The sequence below is a fragment of the Rhinocladiella mackenziei genome, assembly GCF_000835555.1.
Source record: "Rhinocladiella mackenziei CBS 650.93 unplaced genomic scaffold supercont1.4, whole genome shotgun sequence".
NCBI classification, from domain to species: Eukaryota; Fungi; Ascomycota; class Eurotiomycetes; order Chaetothyriales; family Herpotrichiellaceae; genus Rhinocladiella; species Rhinocladiella mackenziei.
Window position 1 is genome coordinate 1,656,414 of NW_013550601.1, and position 14,450 is coordinate 1,670,863.

Genomic DNA, 14,450 nt, shown 5'->3' on the forward strand with positions numbered 1-14,450 from the left:
AGACACTTCATCCTTTTCGCCCCATGGCCGATGTGCTTGCTTCTTCGGCCATTTTACTACTGCCGCGACGGAGGAGTTGTCTATTTCTGATCGTCACAGCATAGCAGTCATCCATGGCTGCCACTCCCGGTGCGGAGAAACTTGCTGGATAATATCTGAAAAATTGGTTCTCGAGCAGAGAGAACCGCCAGCCCATCAACCTGCCCCATGAATTTGATCATATTGTCTATTTACCAAGATCTGAGATCGATCATTCTGCAACCCGATTATAGCTTTTGCTTGAACGGGAAGGGGAATATGCTGTTTCCGACATACCGCTGGAAATACCGACCTCGGTGCCGAAGCAGAAAGACAAGCGGACAAAATCAGCTGACGACCTGTTTAGCCAACTGGACTCCACGGCATAGGGATGAGGATCTTGCTCTTCATCGTCTGAATGAGTGGCACCGTTTTGTGAACAGTATCACCCCAACCCTCAACCCCCCAAGATTGTTCCCGTCTCAACTTTCGTTCCTCCAAATCGGCAAATTGCCACAGATGATGCACGGTATTGAGATCTCCGATTTGTACAAACCAAGCTCCAACACCTTCCATTACTTCTCGTCGTATTTTGAGTCCTTTTCTCCAATGAGTCTCCCATTCCAATAAGTTTCCAGGATGAAGGGTGTATGATCGTAGCTCGAAGAGTCCGCCGAGTTTTCGCGGTGGAGTGGTTGGCCAAAATGAAAATTCTTGCATAAGCGATACCTTTTTAGAGTTGATGAGCGTCTTTAGTTTCCGGTCAAATTCCGGAAATCCAGGATGGTGCGAGATGCTATGCAAAGAGGCGTGGTAGCCAGTGTATCGTTGGTATTCCCAGATGTGTACTGTAGACACTCAGTTAATTTGAAGACTCAAATGAGGGAAAGGTGCATACCAAAAGTGTCACAATCTCCAACTTCCGTTCTCCAGCTACCGACCAGATGGACTTTGTTTTCCGGAATGTTGGCCATCTTGGGATACCAATTGCCAACAAGCTGGACATACTCATCTACCTTATCGGGTTTGACATCATGGAAAACGATCGAATGCACATATTTGCCTCTAGCTAATACCTGCGAAAACGACCTTTCCATCTCTTTGTCAAGCTGTTGACCTTCGGGTGTCCCATAAATGAAGCTAGAGAGTTTGCCCGATCGCCTCGCAGAGGTGTCTGTTTCGGCTTGTCTTGCTTCTTCTGTAATGGGAGCAGTAGAAAGTGAGCCCAAGCCCAGAGATCGAAACACACCAGAAGCACTGGGGGATGAAGAAGACGCAGAGGCAGCAAGTAACTGACTATCAGCTTGTTCCTTTCTCTTCTTAGCCGCTTCAAGTCCATCTCGAAATTCCTTCTGCTTAGTATTGAACGCATCAGCTCCATCAGGAGTGATGTCGCCCAATCCAGGGGATCGAGGAGGCTCCCTGCATAGTGCAGAGCTGGTGAAGGCACGAAGGAGAAAGGTGGCTTGAGGAGAGGAGAGGGGCAATCGGCGAGGAAGCATGCCTGCAGTATTCGGGAGAGATGTGCTCCAAAGACAAATGAGAAAGGTCGCTCGAGAGGTAGATATATGGTAAAACCTGTTTGTAGATTATCCTCTCAGTGTTGTTTAGCTTGTTGTTTTGTCTGCGAGGGTCGCACGAATAGAGGGATTCGAGGTACCACGCGAGCAGAGGGGGTATTATACCGGGGAAAGCCCCAATGGTTCGAAATCTGCGGAATGTTTTAGGGCGTTGGACAAGGGCAGGTTCGGTGGTGATGACTAGTTGGGGGTTGTATTCATTGTGATTGGAAGCGTTGGTGCAGGTGCAAGGTAAAAGAAGGAGAGGGGAGCGTGGCATCGACGTCAGAAAGCGGAGGCTGGCGCAGCTGTGAGGACAGTCTACTTTGCGGGGCAAATGCACACCACTGGGCAACCCCTTCCCGATAGCACATGTGACGAAACGTACCGTATTCTTGGTCTTCATCTCAGAGAATTTGTTTGAATGGTTCCCACACTTGTCTGGGTGTTTTTGGGCAACCATGGCAGAAGGTCATCATCCTCCTCTCAATTACGAAGCATCCGCTACCACCACGCATCCTTTGGTATCATCCTCCCTCCCGCCAGAAGTCTCCCAATGCCTCAAGAATTCTCGCTTCCTCCACCTGGCAACGATATCTGCCACCCAGACCTCGCCGCCAACACCGCATGTTTCGTTGATGAACTATACATTCCTCCCCTCTTATAATGAACACGGACCGGTTATCATTATGACCACCAATGCTCAATCCATGAAAACACAAAACCTGATGCATAATCCAAAGGTTTCACTCTTGGTGCATGACTGGGTTTCACATCGACCACCAACGGCATCTTCGGTAATGGGTGCACGATCCGGAAGTCCACCCGCGGCTGCTACCAGGTCAAGTTTGGCCAGTCTCCTTTTGAACCTGAACACATCTGCCCTGAGTTCGATATCTACTACCATCGCCGGTGAAGCCAGGTTCCTGGAACAAGGTAGTGAGGAGGAGAAATGGTGTAAAGAGGCCCATTTGGCCAACAACACGTTCGGGGACCAGGCGAGAGAAGAAGCAGGGCTGTTTGGAGAGCAACCGCTAAATCCTGAGGGAAACAGCAGTTGTTACATTGAAGGTGATGATGTGAGAGTTGTCCTTGTGCCTGTGCGAGAAGGAAGGATAGCGGATTGGAAGGGAGGGGTTAAAGACTGGGTCGTGGTCAATGACCCTTCAGCAGCCAGCACGGGAGATGCCGCCACAAATGAGAGAGGTCGAAGTAATGGTCAACCCCTCGTTAATGGGATTATTGATTGAGCATCCAATTTTTCTTTTTTGGGCCATTGCCCAAGTGAATCAAAGAAAATATGGCGGAGGTATGACATCTCAATCGGGGCGTCGCGTACTGGAGCACATGGCACAGGGGCCTCACCTCGGACCACAGTGCGGCGTATCAACAAAATAAATCCCGCTATGATCTCTTCCAACTTCCCTGTCTAAATCTTGTCCCAGAGAACGCCGATTCATAATGCCTCCACCTTTCCCAATAAGAGGCCGCAACAAAAACTGTATTGCTAGATCCAAGGAAATTGCTTCACCCCCAAAAAACACGACAACTGGAACGAGGCGGAGCGAGGGTATTTACATGAGAAGGTTCGGCGGGTTTGAAGAGACGTGGTTGCGGCCTCGGACCATTCCTAGAGATGGAATCGCGAGAGAAGGTGCAGTCGAGGAAAGTTGACTGTTGTATTTCCTTCACATGACTGTACATTTGGAGTCTTCTTTTGATCTAGTGGGTTTGACCTGAAGCGCGACTCTAGCGGCCTCTGTAAAAGCTTCATTGACTCCACGATTTCGCATGGCAGAGCATTCTGTCACCGAGTTAGAGCTTTGGTTCTTTTTGTATGCTTCAGTCGAGGGCGTACCAAGATACCGTAATGCGCCAATGCGCCTCGCAACCTCTAGACCCTCATTATATTGAATCATAGGTCTTGAGGGGGTACCAGTTTCGTCGTCGTCATCTTTCTCGTGCTCTTCACGCAAGTCGCACTTCAATGCGCAAAGCACAATCTTGACGCCAGGGCAGTGTTCATTGATCTCGGCAATCCATTTCGTGCTCACGTTCTCTAATGATCCTCGATTATCGACCTTGCAAAGCATCTCGTAAGCTTCACTATCTTGTTGAACTGCGAAAGGACGGCTGGAAGGTTGAGGGCCATACACTAAAGCACAGCATTATCGCCTGGGTATCGTCATAAGACAGCGACCGCAGTCGATCGAATTCCTCTTGCCCCGCAGTGTCCCACAATGACAGTTCCATATGTATGTTGTCGACGAAGATATCATGGACATAGTTCTCGAATACGGTGGGCTCGTAGACCGTCTGCAAGTTCAAGGTTTAGCACGTGCAAAAATTGGGTGAGAGTGATTTCTCGGAAGCCAAAGGAAAATCCAACCGCGAAGAAAAACGAACCGGAAAGAATCCGCGCGTGAAGACATTAAGCAGACTTGTTTTCCCACAAGCACCGTCTCCGAGGAGAACGAGCTTACGTTGGACGACTTTGCTACCACCGCAGAGACGCATGAGTGTGTGTTTTCTCGGACGTGGATGGTTTTGTTTATGGCGATGCGAGGACTGGAGATATGCCGCAGGCTAGCCGGCCGAGGAGGGTCCCAGATAAGACCAAAACGAACGTCGCCGGAGGGCTTTTAGTAGATGGGAACAAGTATAGGAAGAAGAGGTTTGGTAAGGCTAGGGGGGAGGCAGAAGCGAAAGAACTGAGGTATGAGTTCGTGGAGAATAGATCGGTGAAGACGATCGAGATAGTCGAACGTAGATCCAAGAGAAAGATGAAATCAGAGAGGGTCGCAGTTGTCGTCGTTGGACGTTGAAGTTGAATGGCCAGGTAGTGGCGCTGGCACTGGGCACTGGCGTGCAGCTTGGTAGAAACCGGACACGTTTACAAGGCCTCCAGTGGAGTTGGCGGGTGGGTTTGGAGAGTGAGCGGGGCTGCTCATAAAAGGCCCGTGGCGATGCATTCGAGCGGAGACATGCCTGTCAATCTGTACAAGTCGAATGACCTGGGTCGCCACCCATCAGCTCACGAGCCGGGCCAACGCCTGCACTGTGCCCCTGCGAATGCACACCCGGCCGCGCCTCTCCCCCTCCCCAGCTAGCACTTGCGAAGCGAGCCTGGGATGCACATACTCACAGCAGACGACCCTTCACCAATGAGACCAGAACGAGAGCGATGATCTTTGTGTCCATTTTTATTCGCCTACCTCCATTTCTGCAGTCGACTTTAGGCGAGAGTAAGAGTTCTCGACAAGTACCATCAGTGCATATTGGGGATTCTCCTCTTTCGTTAAATCGAACCGACTAACCGTTCAATGAATGCTTCAATATTAGCCCCGAGCTTTCATCATGGAGGCCTCCGGAGACGGCTGCTGGCACACAAAAAGACCCGCCCCACCATCAAGCCATCATAAGAGTACGAAACTCCTTCACTCAGCCTTTGCTTCACAGCCACGATTCCTTCGAAATCTGCTCGCCACCACGAAGGTGAGATAGTAACAGCATGTGGAGATTCTGTCAGCGAGACACAATGCATACGTAAAGAAAAAGCTTGTCACAGGGCTTTTTGTCTCGCTTGACCTTTGCCACTCTTGAGCTATCAGATTCTCCGGCTATAGGCAGCGCGATATATGGAGGAAAACAGAAAGGGTGGTATGGATACTTCAAATGTGGCACTTGAAGTTTGGCCGTACATTCCCATTTCACGGCATCGGTTCCGGGTCGGGAAGCGAACTATCACTGGTTGCACCAGCCAATCCATCATACCAGAACGAAAATCGGATAATAAAAGGCCAATTCAAACAAACGAAATGAAACAGCACCAGGAATGTTTTTCTTGACCGCTCAATCGATGAACTTGGAAAATCGGGGGTTTCCCTTTTTTTTTAATCTTCTGTTCATCTAGCCCTTCTGCTGGGTCTCGGTCTCTTTCAACAAGTCCAGCATTCATGCTCGAAATCCCCTCGATTTGTGTTGGCAAATATCTCGATTGACGACGCCTCAATCCATGCAATCGTAACTTCTCCACAACCGAGACGTGTCCGCATCTAGTCTTCAATAATGTTACCCCTCTCGCTCACGTACAGACCATCCAAGAATTTTCGGATATCTTTGTTTCGTACTCTGCAGATTTGTTGCACGTCGGCAGCTGATTGCGAGACGTTTTCGAGGCTGTTGCCTGTGAGTTCGATTTGGTCCTTGACACCTTTGGATGCCTCCACAGTGACGCCTTCGAGCATTGTGACGTGACGAACGATCTTCTCGCCCAAGAAATTTCTGTTGTAAGAAAAGCTAAATTAGTATCTTGCTTGACTCCGTCTTGGTTTTCTTCCCTCGTCCTCAAAATAATGTGTGGGCATTGCTCAATGCATACCTGATCTCAAGATGGTACAGTCCCTCAGGATTCTTCTCAATGTTGACGTTGATGGGAAAGTGAGCGTAGACATATCGCATCTTGTACTTGTAGCCCTTGGTGACACCGGTGATCAAGTTCTCGATGATTGATTTCACGGTTCGGAGGGCTGCGACGTTCTTTCGTGAGCCATGGTGGATTTCGATTTGCACGAGCTGTTGACCTTTCTTGCTCTTAGGGAGGGAAAAGGTGACAGCGATGTGTGATAGATCTTTAGTGAGTTTGCCTGCAAGAATCGCAATCAGTTAAAGTCCCTTCCATCTTCTCTGTGTTCCTGCGCTTGCGAACTGAGGGATGGCTGCTCCGTCCGTACCTCGTGGGCCCTCGACGGTGACGATTCGAGAGCGGATGTGGATTTTGACTCCCTCTGGGATGACCAGCTGCTCCTGCGAAAAGATGTACTTCATCTTGAACAGTGGTGCCAGGTGATTGTGTTGAGTCTGCTCAAACTATCCGGCTTTTGTGGGATCGCAATGGTAAATTGAAGCCAAAAAAGTGAGGCCGCCAAGCCTCAGGATTTGTGCGAGTTCTTGGCAGAAGTTTCACCGATTGGGGCCTTGCGGAGAAAGTTCTCCCTCTCTACCAAGTATTGTGGAAGCTAGACAGGTTGAAATTTCGATTCCTAACTCCGACACTGGGGTATCTCGTGCTAATGCGAAACCTTTCATCAATTTGCCTGGCCATTTATCATCCCGATCGTCGAGTTTGCGCCAGCAATTGGGCAATGGTGGGATCATCATCGTCGACTTGGATTCCTTGCTCACGCAATGCGTTCCTATACCTCCGCTTCAAGCCTTCCTCGTCTTCCTCGTCCTTCTCAGCGTCAGGATAATCATCCGGGTCATTATCATCTTCCTCCTCCTCGTCCGATTCATCCGTCTCGGTAGGCTTCCTTGATGTCGTTGGTCTTTCGTTCACGTTCATATCCCTCATCACTTTCGTTAGATCTTGTTCTCGTGTGCTGGCGCCTTCCTTTTCTCGCTCTTTTCGTCTCTTTTCTAACTCTGGTCTGTAATCTCTTTCGAACTCCTTCCTCTTTTCCTCGACAGCATCAAAGAAATCGTCAATGCCGTCCCCAGTCATACTCGACACTGCCACCATATTCAGATGAGAATAGAACTCTTCCAGCATCAAGCTCATGCTGTCGAGGAAACTGCCCATGTAGCCACTCCCGCCGAAACCTTCACCTCCAAAGACACCTTTGTTCTGCTCTTCGCGAAGCGCTTCTTGAAATTTCTCGAAATCAGTCATCCACTCTCTTGCAAACTCCGCGTCCTGAACATCTGTCTTGTTGAAAACAAGAATCATCGGCAATTTCGTCTTGTACAGTATTGAGCATGCGTAGAGCATGTTGGACATGAAGGTTGAGGTCGAAGAGGTACGTGGGGTATCGATAATATACGCGATTACGGTAGGGAAGGAGGATGCAAGTGATTCTAAGAGGATGCTGCCAGAAGCTGACCAAACAAAGACCTCGATCTGACCGGGTGTATCAATCAAGAAGTGTTTGGGCGGTATGATCGAGCTTTCTGGTCCAGGCTGTGCCCGTTTCTCTAGTAGAGCAATGATTTGATCGATCTTTGTTGCAAACAAGTTCAGAGATGTGAGGATGCCACCATTTGGACCAAGATTGTATTGTTTCATGACCTCCTTGTAGTTGACGCTGTCACGAATGTCAATATTAGGCTGAAAGGGAACATTCAGGACAGCTGGATCAAGGTTGAGCACGTATGGTTTCTTCTTATTCACATGCAGGTAATTATTTATTCTCTGCATGAATGTCGTCTTGCCCGAACCTGTCTATCGTCAGTCCCTGCTTCTGAAGTCGTGAGAACAGTTACGTACCCGCCATGCCAATACAGACAACGGCCACCGGAGAAGTCGCCATATTGCCTGGAAAACCTGCGCGTTCCTAGATTGATTGGAAATTGTGAGATATTGGGAACGGCGGAGGAGGGGAAGTGATGCAGAGCCTTTTTGTTGGAGAAATTTTGGAGCCGCAATCGAACCACGCAGCCTGCCGTTGAGAGCTTCGTTTTTCACTGCCACCCAAAACAAGCAAATCCGAGAACCCAGCGAGTCCCTCAAAATGACATTGGAGGATTTTGAAAAAGAGTTGGCAGAGCAGAAAGAGTCGGAGAGACGTAGAAAGGTGCGCAGAGAGCATGAAAAATCAGAACATCGACATCACAGACACCATCACCACCATCGAGGTTCCAGACACCATGATTCCCACTATGATGAAGACGGTCACCGGTCAAAGAGATCAAGACATTCGAAAGATGAAGATACATCAGAAAGCAGACATCGGCACAGACATCACCGGAGGAGCAGGGTAGAGGAGGACCACGATGGCGAAGAAAAGCATGCTTCGTCAAGGCCTGACCTGGGTGAATTGAAGCGCGATTCTTGGATGGAAGCGCCTTCAGCATTGGATATCGACTATGTGCAGAGGAAAATACCTGAGCCGTCGCCTCCAAAGACCACTTCGCTAGAAGCCGACTTTGAGTTGAAATTGCATGAAAAAGAGCTCAATTACCATCTACGGGATTTACGCAATGGAAGAGCGGTTGATAATCTGGAATATGAGCTGCCGGCTACGCACGAGGTTGACTACGTATTCGGTGATGCCGGTTCACAATGGCGGATGACCAGACTCAAAGCTGTATACCGACAAGCGCAAGAGTCTGGCCGTAAAGTCGAAGATGTTGCCCTGGAGCGCTACAATAACCTCCGCGAGTTTGACGATGCCCGAGAGGAGGAAATTGAGCTTGATCGACGGAAGACATATGGGAATGACTACGTGGGCAAGGACAAGCCGAGCGGTGAACTTTTCCAGGAACGCAAAATGGACGCTGGACACAGACGACCTCATCCACAGGACGCAGAGACGAGTCATGACACAGTGTCGGAGCTAATTCCCGTTCCGTCCTCCAACAACAGTCTTCCCTCGCAGAAAATCGATCAGACAACCCTCAATAAGCTGAAGGCGCAACTCATGAAGGCACAGCTCCGGAAAGATCCTAAGGCTGCGGATCTTGAAAAAGAATACAACGAGGCTTTGACGGCGATGTCCCAACAACATCCCACCGTCATCACGCTCTCCGCGATGGACAACCGCATGCTCTCTTCCGCGCCCAGAAATGAAGTTAGAGCGGTTCAAAATCGTCGTGGTGCGGAACGCGGCCAAGTCGAAGAGAATGAAGATATGAGCATCGAGGACATGATTCGTGAAGAACGTCGTACACGAGGCCAAACAGGAGGCGAAGGTCAACGTCTAGCAGAACGGATTGCCAAGGATGGCAAATTCGACAATGACCTCGAATACCTCGATGAGAACGCCGCGAAGCTGGCGAAGCGTGTCCACAAATCTGACACAAACCTCCGCAACATCGCCATCAACGAGTATCAAAAACTCAACAAAATCCTCGACAACTGCCCACTTTGCCATCACGAAGACACCGACACTCCTCCCATTGCGCCCGTCATCTCCCTCGCGACAAGAACTTATCTGACGCTACCTCCTGAACCCGAACTCTCGCCTCAGGGCTCTATGATTGTCCCAATACAACACCGGACCAATCTCCTCGAATGCGATGACGACGAGTGGGAAGAGATCCGCAACTTCATGAAATCCCTGACGCGACTGTACCACGATCAAGGGCGCGACGTGATCTTCTACGAGAACGCGGCGTTTCCACACCGAAAGCCGCACGCCGCACTAACCGTAGTCCCGCTACCGTATAACCTGGGGGAAACGGCGCCGGCGTTCTTCAAAGAAGCCTTCCTCACTACAGAGGAGGAGTGGAGCCAGCATAAGAAGATCATCGACACGTTGGCGAAGGCCCGGCAGGGAGGGTTAGGCAAGCTTGCGTTTCGCCGCAGCTTGGTCAAGGAGATGCCATACTTCCACGTCTGGTTTGAACTAGATGGCGGGATCGGGCATGTCGTGGAAGACGCGGAGCGATGGCCTCGTGGAGATTTATTTGCAAGAGAAATCATTGGGGGCATGTTGGGGTTGGAGCCCGATGTCATCAAGCGACAGGGTCGGTGGCATCGAGGAACGGACAAAAGGGTCGAGGGATTCAAGAAGGTCTGGAGGAAGTTTGACTGGACTAGGATTCTTACGCAGGGGAATGCATAGAAGTGGTTCTAGTGCTAGTACTGTGATATTGAAACGAAGACCTTTTCTTGCGAGTCTCGATGTTCTTTATTGTTACTATTTTTCTGTCCCTGTTCACACCTTGCCTTTCTACGCCATGGTGAAAAGCCCTCAAAGTACTCCCATTTTAGAGGTTCTGGAAGATAACACCTAGTTTTCCCGTGATATTAAAGTGCTTTCGACTCAGTCTGCATGATTAGCAATGGCCAGGTACTCAAACCCCACTCCTGATACCGTGGAGCTTTTCTGCTTCAAGCATAGCGGGACCATGCAGAGCACGCTGAACATCTGGCCGAGTCTTTCTATGGCTATATTTCCTTGTCTCTTTGATTCAACCTGAGGACGGCCTTTCTGAAACCCCAGTTCTAGCATATCGAAATGGGCGACTTGCTTGACAAGCGGTGGCCCCTGTGTTCGTGGCCCTTGCCATTATGTCCCAACCACTGCAGCCATAAACTTGGCAGACATGGAAGCAACTATGGCGATTGTCCCGGTTGTTGACCTTCAATGGCGCAAAGTCAGAAATTTTGGGTAGACAGGATTTGTCTCTCCTTCAGCTCATGTCAATAATCATTGTCCCTGGTTCTTCAAGGTACTTCTGTACAGCACTGGCCATTCTCGCCATAGCCGCTCCATCGACGACTCGATGATCGGCACTCCAGCTCAGGTTGACCATCTGAGCAGGCTTCACAGTCACACCGTCTTCAGCGTAGATCGGGACAGTCTTGACTTTACCTACGCCCAGGATGGCCAGCTGCCCTTCCACAATGACAGGTGCCACAACCTCGCCTCCGATGTTGCCAATGTTGCTGACTGTGATAGTGCCCCCGGTGAGGTCGTTATTGGAAAGCTTGCCAGCTTGGCCGAGTTGTGAGAGGCGTTGAATCTCCTGTGCAATAGAAGTAATTGATCTGGCATTGACGGCTTTGATGACTGGCACGATGAGACCATTGGGGGTGTCCATTGCTATGCCGATGTTATGGATGGACCGCATCATCAGTTGCGGTTTCTTCGGATCTATGCTAAGATCTAATCGTGCATTGAGAAGCGGATATTGATTCATGGCCAGAGAAACGGCTTTGATGATGAAAGGGAGGTACGAAAACCTAGGAGTCGTTTCGGAGTTTCGGACGGCATTCAGCCTCGCTCGCATCGAGGCGAGGTTGGTGATGTTGGCTGTGTCGGAATAGAGGAAGTGTGGGATATTTAGAGATGCGGTCATGCTCTTGAACATGGCTGATTGGATCGGGGTTAGCTTCTGTGCCGTCTCTGTCTGTTTTGCATCGAGTTCTGGTCTGAACGGTGCTGACAGTGGAGGAGTGACTTGAGCAGAGCTTTGGTCGAGATATCTGTATACGTCTTCTTTTAGAACGCGTCCGTCCTTGCCAGTCCCGTTGATGTCTTCGATCGCAAGACCATGTTCCTTGAGCAACCCCCTGACCGCAGGCGTAGCAAGAGAAGTATGCTTGCCTGGTGATTTGGTCTCCGAAGGTGCTTGCATGTCCGTAACCTCCTCTTGAGCAATGGCTCTGCCACCCTCTGCTGCCTGTTCGACACTAGCAACTTCAGTGGAGCCTCTCGTCTCCTGCTCCGTAAGTTCTTCCAATTCTGCATCTCCTTCCACTTCAATGTCAACCATGGCGTCTCCCACTTGTGCCACGGCATCTTGTGCAAAATAGATTTTCTTGATCACTCCACTAAACTTGGAGGTAATCTCGACGGAAGCTTTATCGCTCTGGACTTCGCAGAGAGGACTCCATTCTTCGATTGGGGCTCCCTCCTCGACGAACCACTGGATGATCTGAACTTCCTTTACGCCCTCCCCGATATCTGACAATTTATGAGTTTCTGTCCTATCCATTCGTACAGAGGCATGGAATAGCCTGTTTGTGGGAAAGAAGGGAGAGTTTCGAAGTCCCATCCCGGGGTTCTTGCGTTGAACAGAGCCTTGGAGAAGCCGCGAGGCTTGCGGTAAAGGTAGAAATTTCATGATGGGTTGTTGCCTTTGCTATTAGGCAGCAGTACGGGAGGAAGAGTGTCAGGGACTCATACTGTGACCAAGTATTTGTGTGGAGGAGACTTGACTTCGAGACGATTGAGACATCTGGAGACCCGTTACAACCGAGGATAACCGCGCTGCCAGAACCGGATCCCCGACTTCGCTTCCTCCAACGCCCGGGGTAGGGTTTTCCGATGTACCCGTTCTGACTAAGCGAGTCGTCTTATAGCAACCACCAAAGCTCCTTTTGATGACCATTGCGTGCAATAAACCACAAGAATTCGACGAACAGCGGGATTGATTCGTAAATAGCTCCTACTCTGAGCAGCTGCATATCCTGAAAAGGATCTGTGCTGACATCCCTTCTACCCTCGTGGCTTCTCAAAAGACAATGGGAGTAGCTAATGACGGGAAGATCTGAGTCAAAATAAACCAATGATCCGAAATCTGTCTCTTGAGACCTTCCTGTTTTGACGGAAATAGAAAATTGCTTAAGATTGTTGCAAGATTGCAACGGATACAAGGCTGGCAATCTCTCAACAGGAGCGAAGTCTTGCCAAATGGGAACTATTTATCTACAAAGCCCTTCCAATTCGGCCCGCAGCACATTGAAATCTTCTTCACTCAATTCTCCTAGCAGCTGATTGGACTATCTGTACTTGACTCCTTTGAGTCCGAGACCTGCTTTTGGCGGTTTGCCTGCTAATGGAGGATGCGGCATTTGGAGCAGAATGCATATCAAGCGCTTGCTGGAGGATGATTCCTTAAAAAAAAAAAAAGGACCCAAGCAGCGTAGAACAATGTTGGAACAGTTGTGTCCACCTTTTCCAAAGAAGAGGGAGCCGAAATAACTAAGTCACGAGAAAACCTGGGGACGCTTCCCAAGATTTTTCATGACTGGAAATTTCGGCTTCGTGAACTGCCGGGATCGGATACGCTGGTCGTATATTTCAAGTTACTCTGTTATATTTCTTGATGACTGGAGTAGAAATAATGCCACAAGAAGAGCGCCAACCGTCAATTTCAGGTTGCCCAAAGTGCTTGAATGGGCCCCCAGCGGAAGGAACTTCCATGGTAAGGCAGGATTTTGGGGGTGCCTCGAATAACCTTTCATAGTTAGAATAGGCTTGGCGCACTAACTTACCGAAAAAGTTGATGATATATATTTTCATCGCCGAATTTATGAATAAAATTGCCATTCGAGTTCCTGATCCTCAACCAGCAACGTGGCGCAGCGGAAGCGTAAGTGCTGTACACGCCTCCCCGAGGTGATATGGAAACTAATTCAACTTGCAGGCGCCGGGCTCATATACACCACGTTACTAGTCATGTGGTTCTAGGTACCCGGAGGACCTTGGATCGAAAGTTTGTGTGAAGTCTGACTGGTCCATGTGCATCAGCTAACGAATGATAGCCAAGCGTTGCTAGAAATTATCTTTTTTGCTCGTTGGGAACTGAGAAAAAGGATCTGACATTTTTTGGAAGTTGAAAAGGGAGTCTGTGCTAAGGACTTGGCGGCCTCTATAGTGCGATCAGTACTACAGCGCACGGCTTGGCATCAGCGGCCGTTGGCTGATGCGATAACCAGGGCACGTGACTGCAAACCCTGCGGATAGATATGCCAAGGCGCTAGTAACTGGGGATAAAAGCGGCCTTCGACACGCCCTCAGTTAGCTACCAATACAATTCCACTCGGTATTTTACATGGGCAACCCCTGGCACCTACAACGGCCACCAAAGCTCAAGCACTCTGTATCCTCTTTCAACGACAAGCGAAGCCTCGTGGTATGTTGAAAGGATCTGAACTGGCATTTAAAGCCACGATGAGACAGCACGGATAGTTATTGGCTGTAGCCCTTCCAGGAATGGCAATATTTACCAAGACAGCCTATTGAGGAAGAATCTCTTCCCCAATCAGCATTATACGACAGGCTATGAATTAACAACACCACTTATGAAGGGGGTGCAAGTGCCTCAACCATGGAAAACAATGGGAAATTTTCGCACTCTGGTATGCGATCCATGCTGCTTACTTCCTTGGCTCACAGAGAGAATCACTAGCGGTGAGTATCAACCGGGTCAACGTTTGCGGCCGTCGTGTTTGATTCGCAGTCGGTGCGAGACAGACCCCTTGAGAGCATTCAATGGCTTTAGTCTCTGCTCTGGCTTTCGAGATGGATAAGCATAGAGTTGGACGGAAAGAGTCACCGATGTGAGATGCGCGAGAAGTTTCGGCTGGGATTGTTCGACCAGACCTTCTTGGACGTCGAGGCTGCAGTAGCAATTGCCGGA

At 49.6% G+C, this 14,450-nt stretch overlaps 7 protein-coding genes across 7 annotated transcripts; 2 read left to right on the forward strand and 5 right to left on the reverse strand.

The window, feature by feature from the left end:
* Positions 1-381: 381 nt before the first annotated feature.
* Positions 382-1,520, reverse strand: Z518_05744 (uncharacterized protein; the record flags this gene model as incomplete). The annotated part of the gene is made up of 2 exons (XM_013416555.1): positions 382-866; positions 917-1,520. 2 exons carry the CDS (start codon positions 1,518-1,520, stop codon positions 382-384), a joined length of 1,089 nt encoding a protein of 362 aa, XP_013272009.1.
* Positions 1,521-2,038: 518 nt separating this feature from the next.
* Positions 2,039-2,827, forward strand: Z518_05745 (uncharacterized protein; the record flags this gene model as incomplete). The annotated part of the gene is made up of 1 exon (XM_013416556.1): positions 2,039-2,827. The coding sequence occupies one exon, from the start codon at positions 2,039-2,041 to the stop codon at positions 2,825-2,827; it is 789 nt and encodes a 262-aa protein (XP_013272010.1).
* A 438-nt stretch (positions 2,828-3,265) lies between these two features.
* On the reverse strand, positions 3,266-4,094 carry Z518_05746 (uncharacterized protein; the record flags this gene model as incomplete). The annotated part of the gene is made up of 4 exons (XM_013416557.1): positions 3,266-3,381; positions 3,436-3,658; positions 3,732-3,893; positions 3,984-4,094. 4 exons carry the CDS (start codon positions 4,092-4,094, stop codon positions 3,266-3,268), a joined length of 612 nt encoding a protein of 203 aa, XP_013272011.1.
* Positions 4,095-5,632: 1,538 nt separating this feature from the next.
* On the reverse strand, positions 5,633-6,404 carry Z518_05747 (uncharacterized protein; the record flags this gene model as incomplete). The annotated part of the gene is made up of 3 exons (XM_013416558.1): positions 5,633-5,861; positions 5,959-6,223; positions 6,311-6,404. The coding sequence occupies 3 exons, from the start codon at positions 6,402-6,404 to the stop codon at positions 5,633-5,635; spliced, it is 588 nt and encodes a 195-aa protein (XP_013272012.1).
* Positions 6,405-6,684: 280 nt separating this feature from the next.
* Z518_05748 (uncharacterized protein) lies at positions 6,685-7,885 on the reverse strand (the record flags this gene model as incomplete). The annotated part of the gene is made up of 2 exons (XM_013416559.1): positions 6,685-7,793; positions 7,843-7,885. The coding sequence occupies 2 exons, from the start codon at positions 7,883-7,885 to the stop codon at positions 6,685-6,687; spliced, it is 1,152 nt and encodes a 383-aa protein (XP_013272013.1).
* Positions 7,886-8,086: 201 nt separating this feature from the next.
* Z518_05749 (uncharacterized protein) lies at positions 8,087-10,141 on the forward strand (the record flags this gene model as incomplete). The annotated part of the gene is made up of 1 exon (XM_013416560.1): positions 8,087-10,141. The coding sequence occupies one exon, from the start codon at positions 8,087-8,089 to the stop codon at positions 10,139-10,141; it is 2,055 nt and encodes a 684-aa protein (XP_013272014.1).
* Positions 10,142-10,712: 571 nt separating this feature from the next.
* Positions 10,713-12,149, reverse strand: Z518_05750 (uncharacterized protein; the record flags this gene model as incomplete). Its single annotated transcript, XM_013416561.1, has 1 exon — positions 10,713-12,149. One exon carries the CDS (start codon positions 12,147-12,149, stop codon positions 10,713-10,715), a length of 1,437 nt encoding a protein of 478 aa, XP_013272015.1.
* Between the last annotated feature and the right edge of the window lie 2,301 nt (positions 12,150-14,450).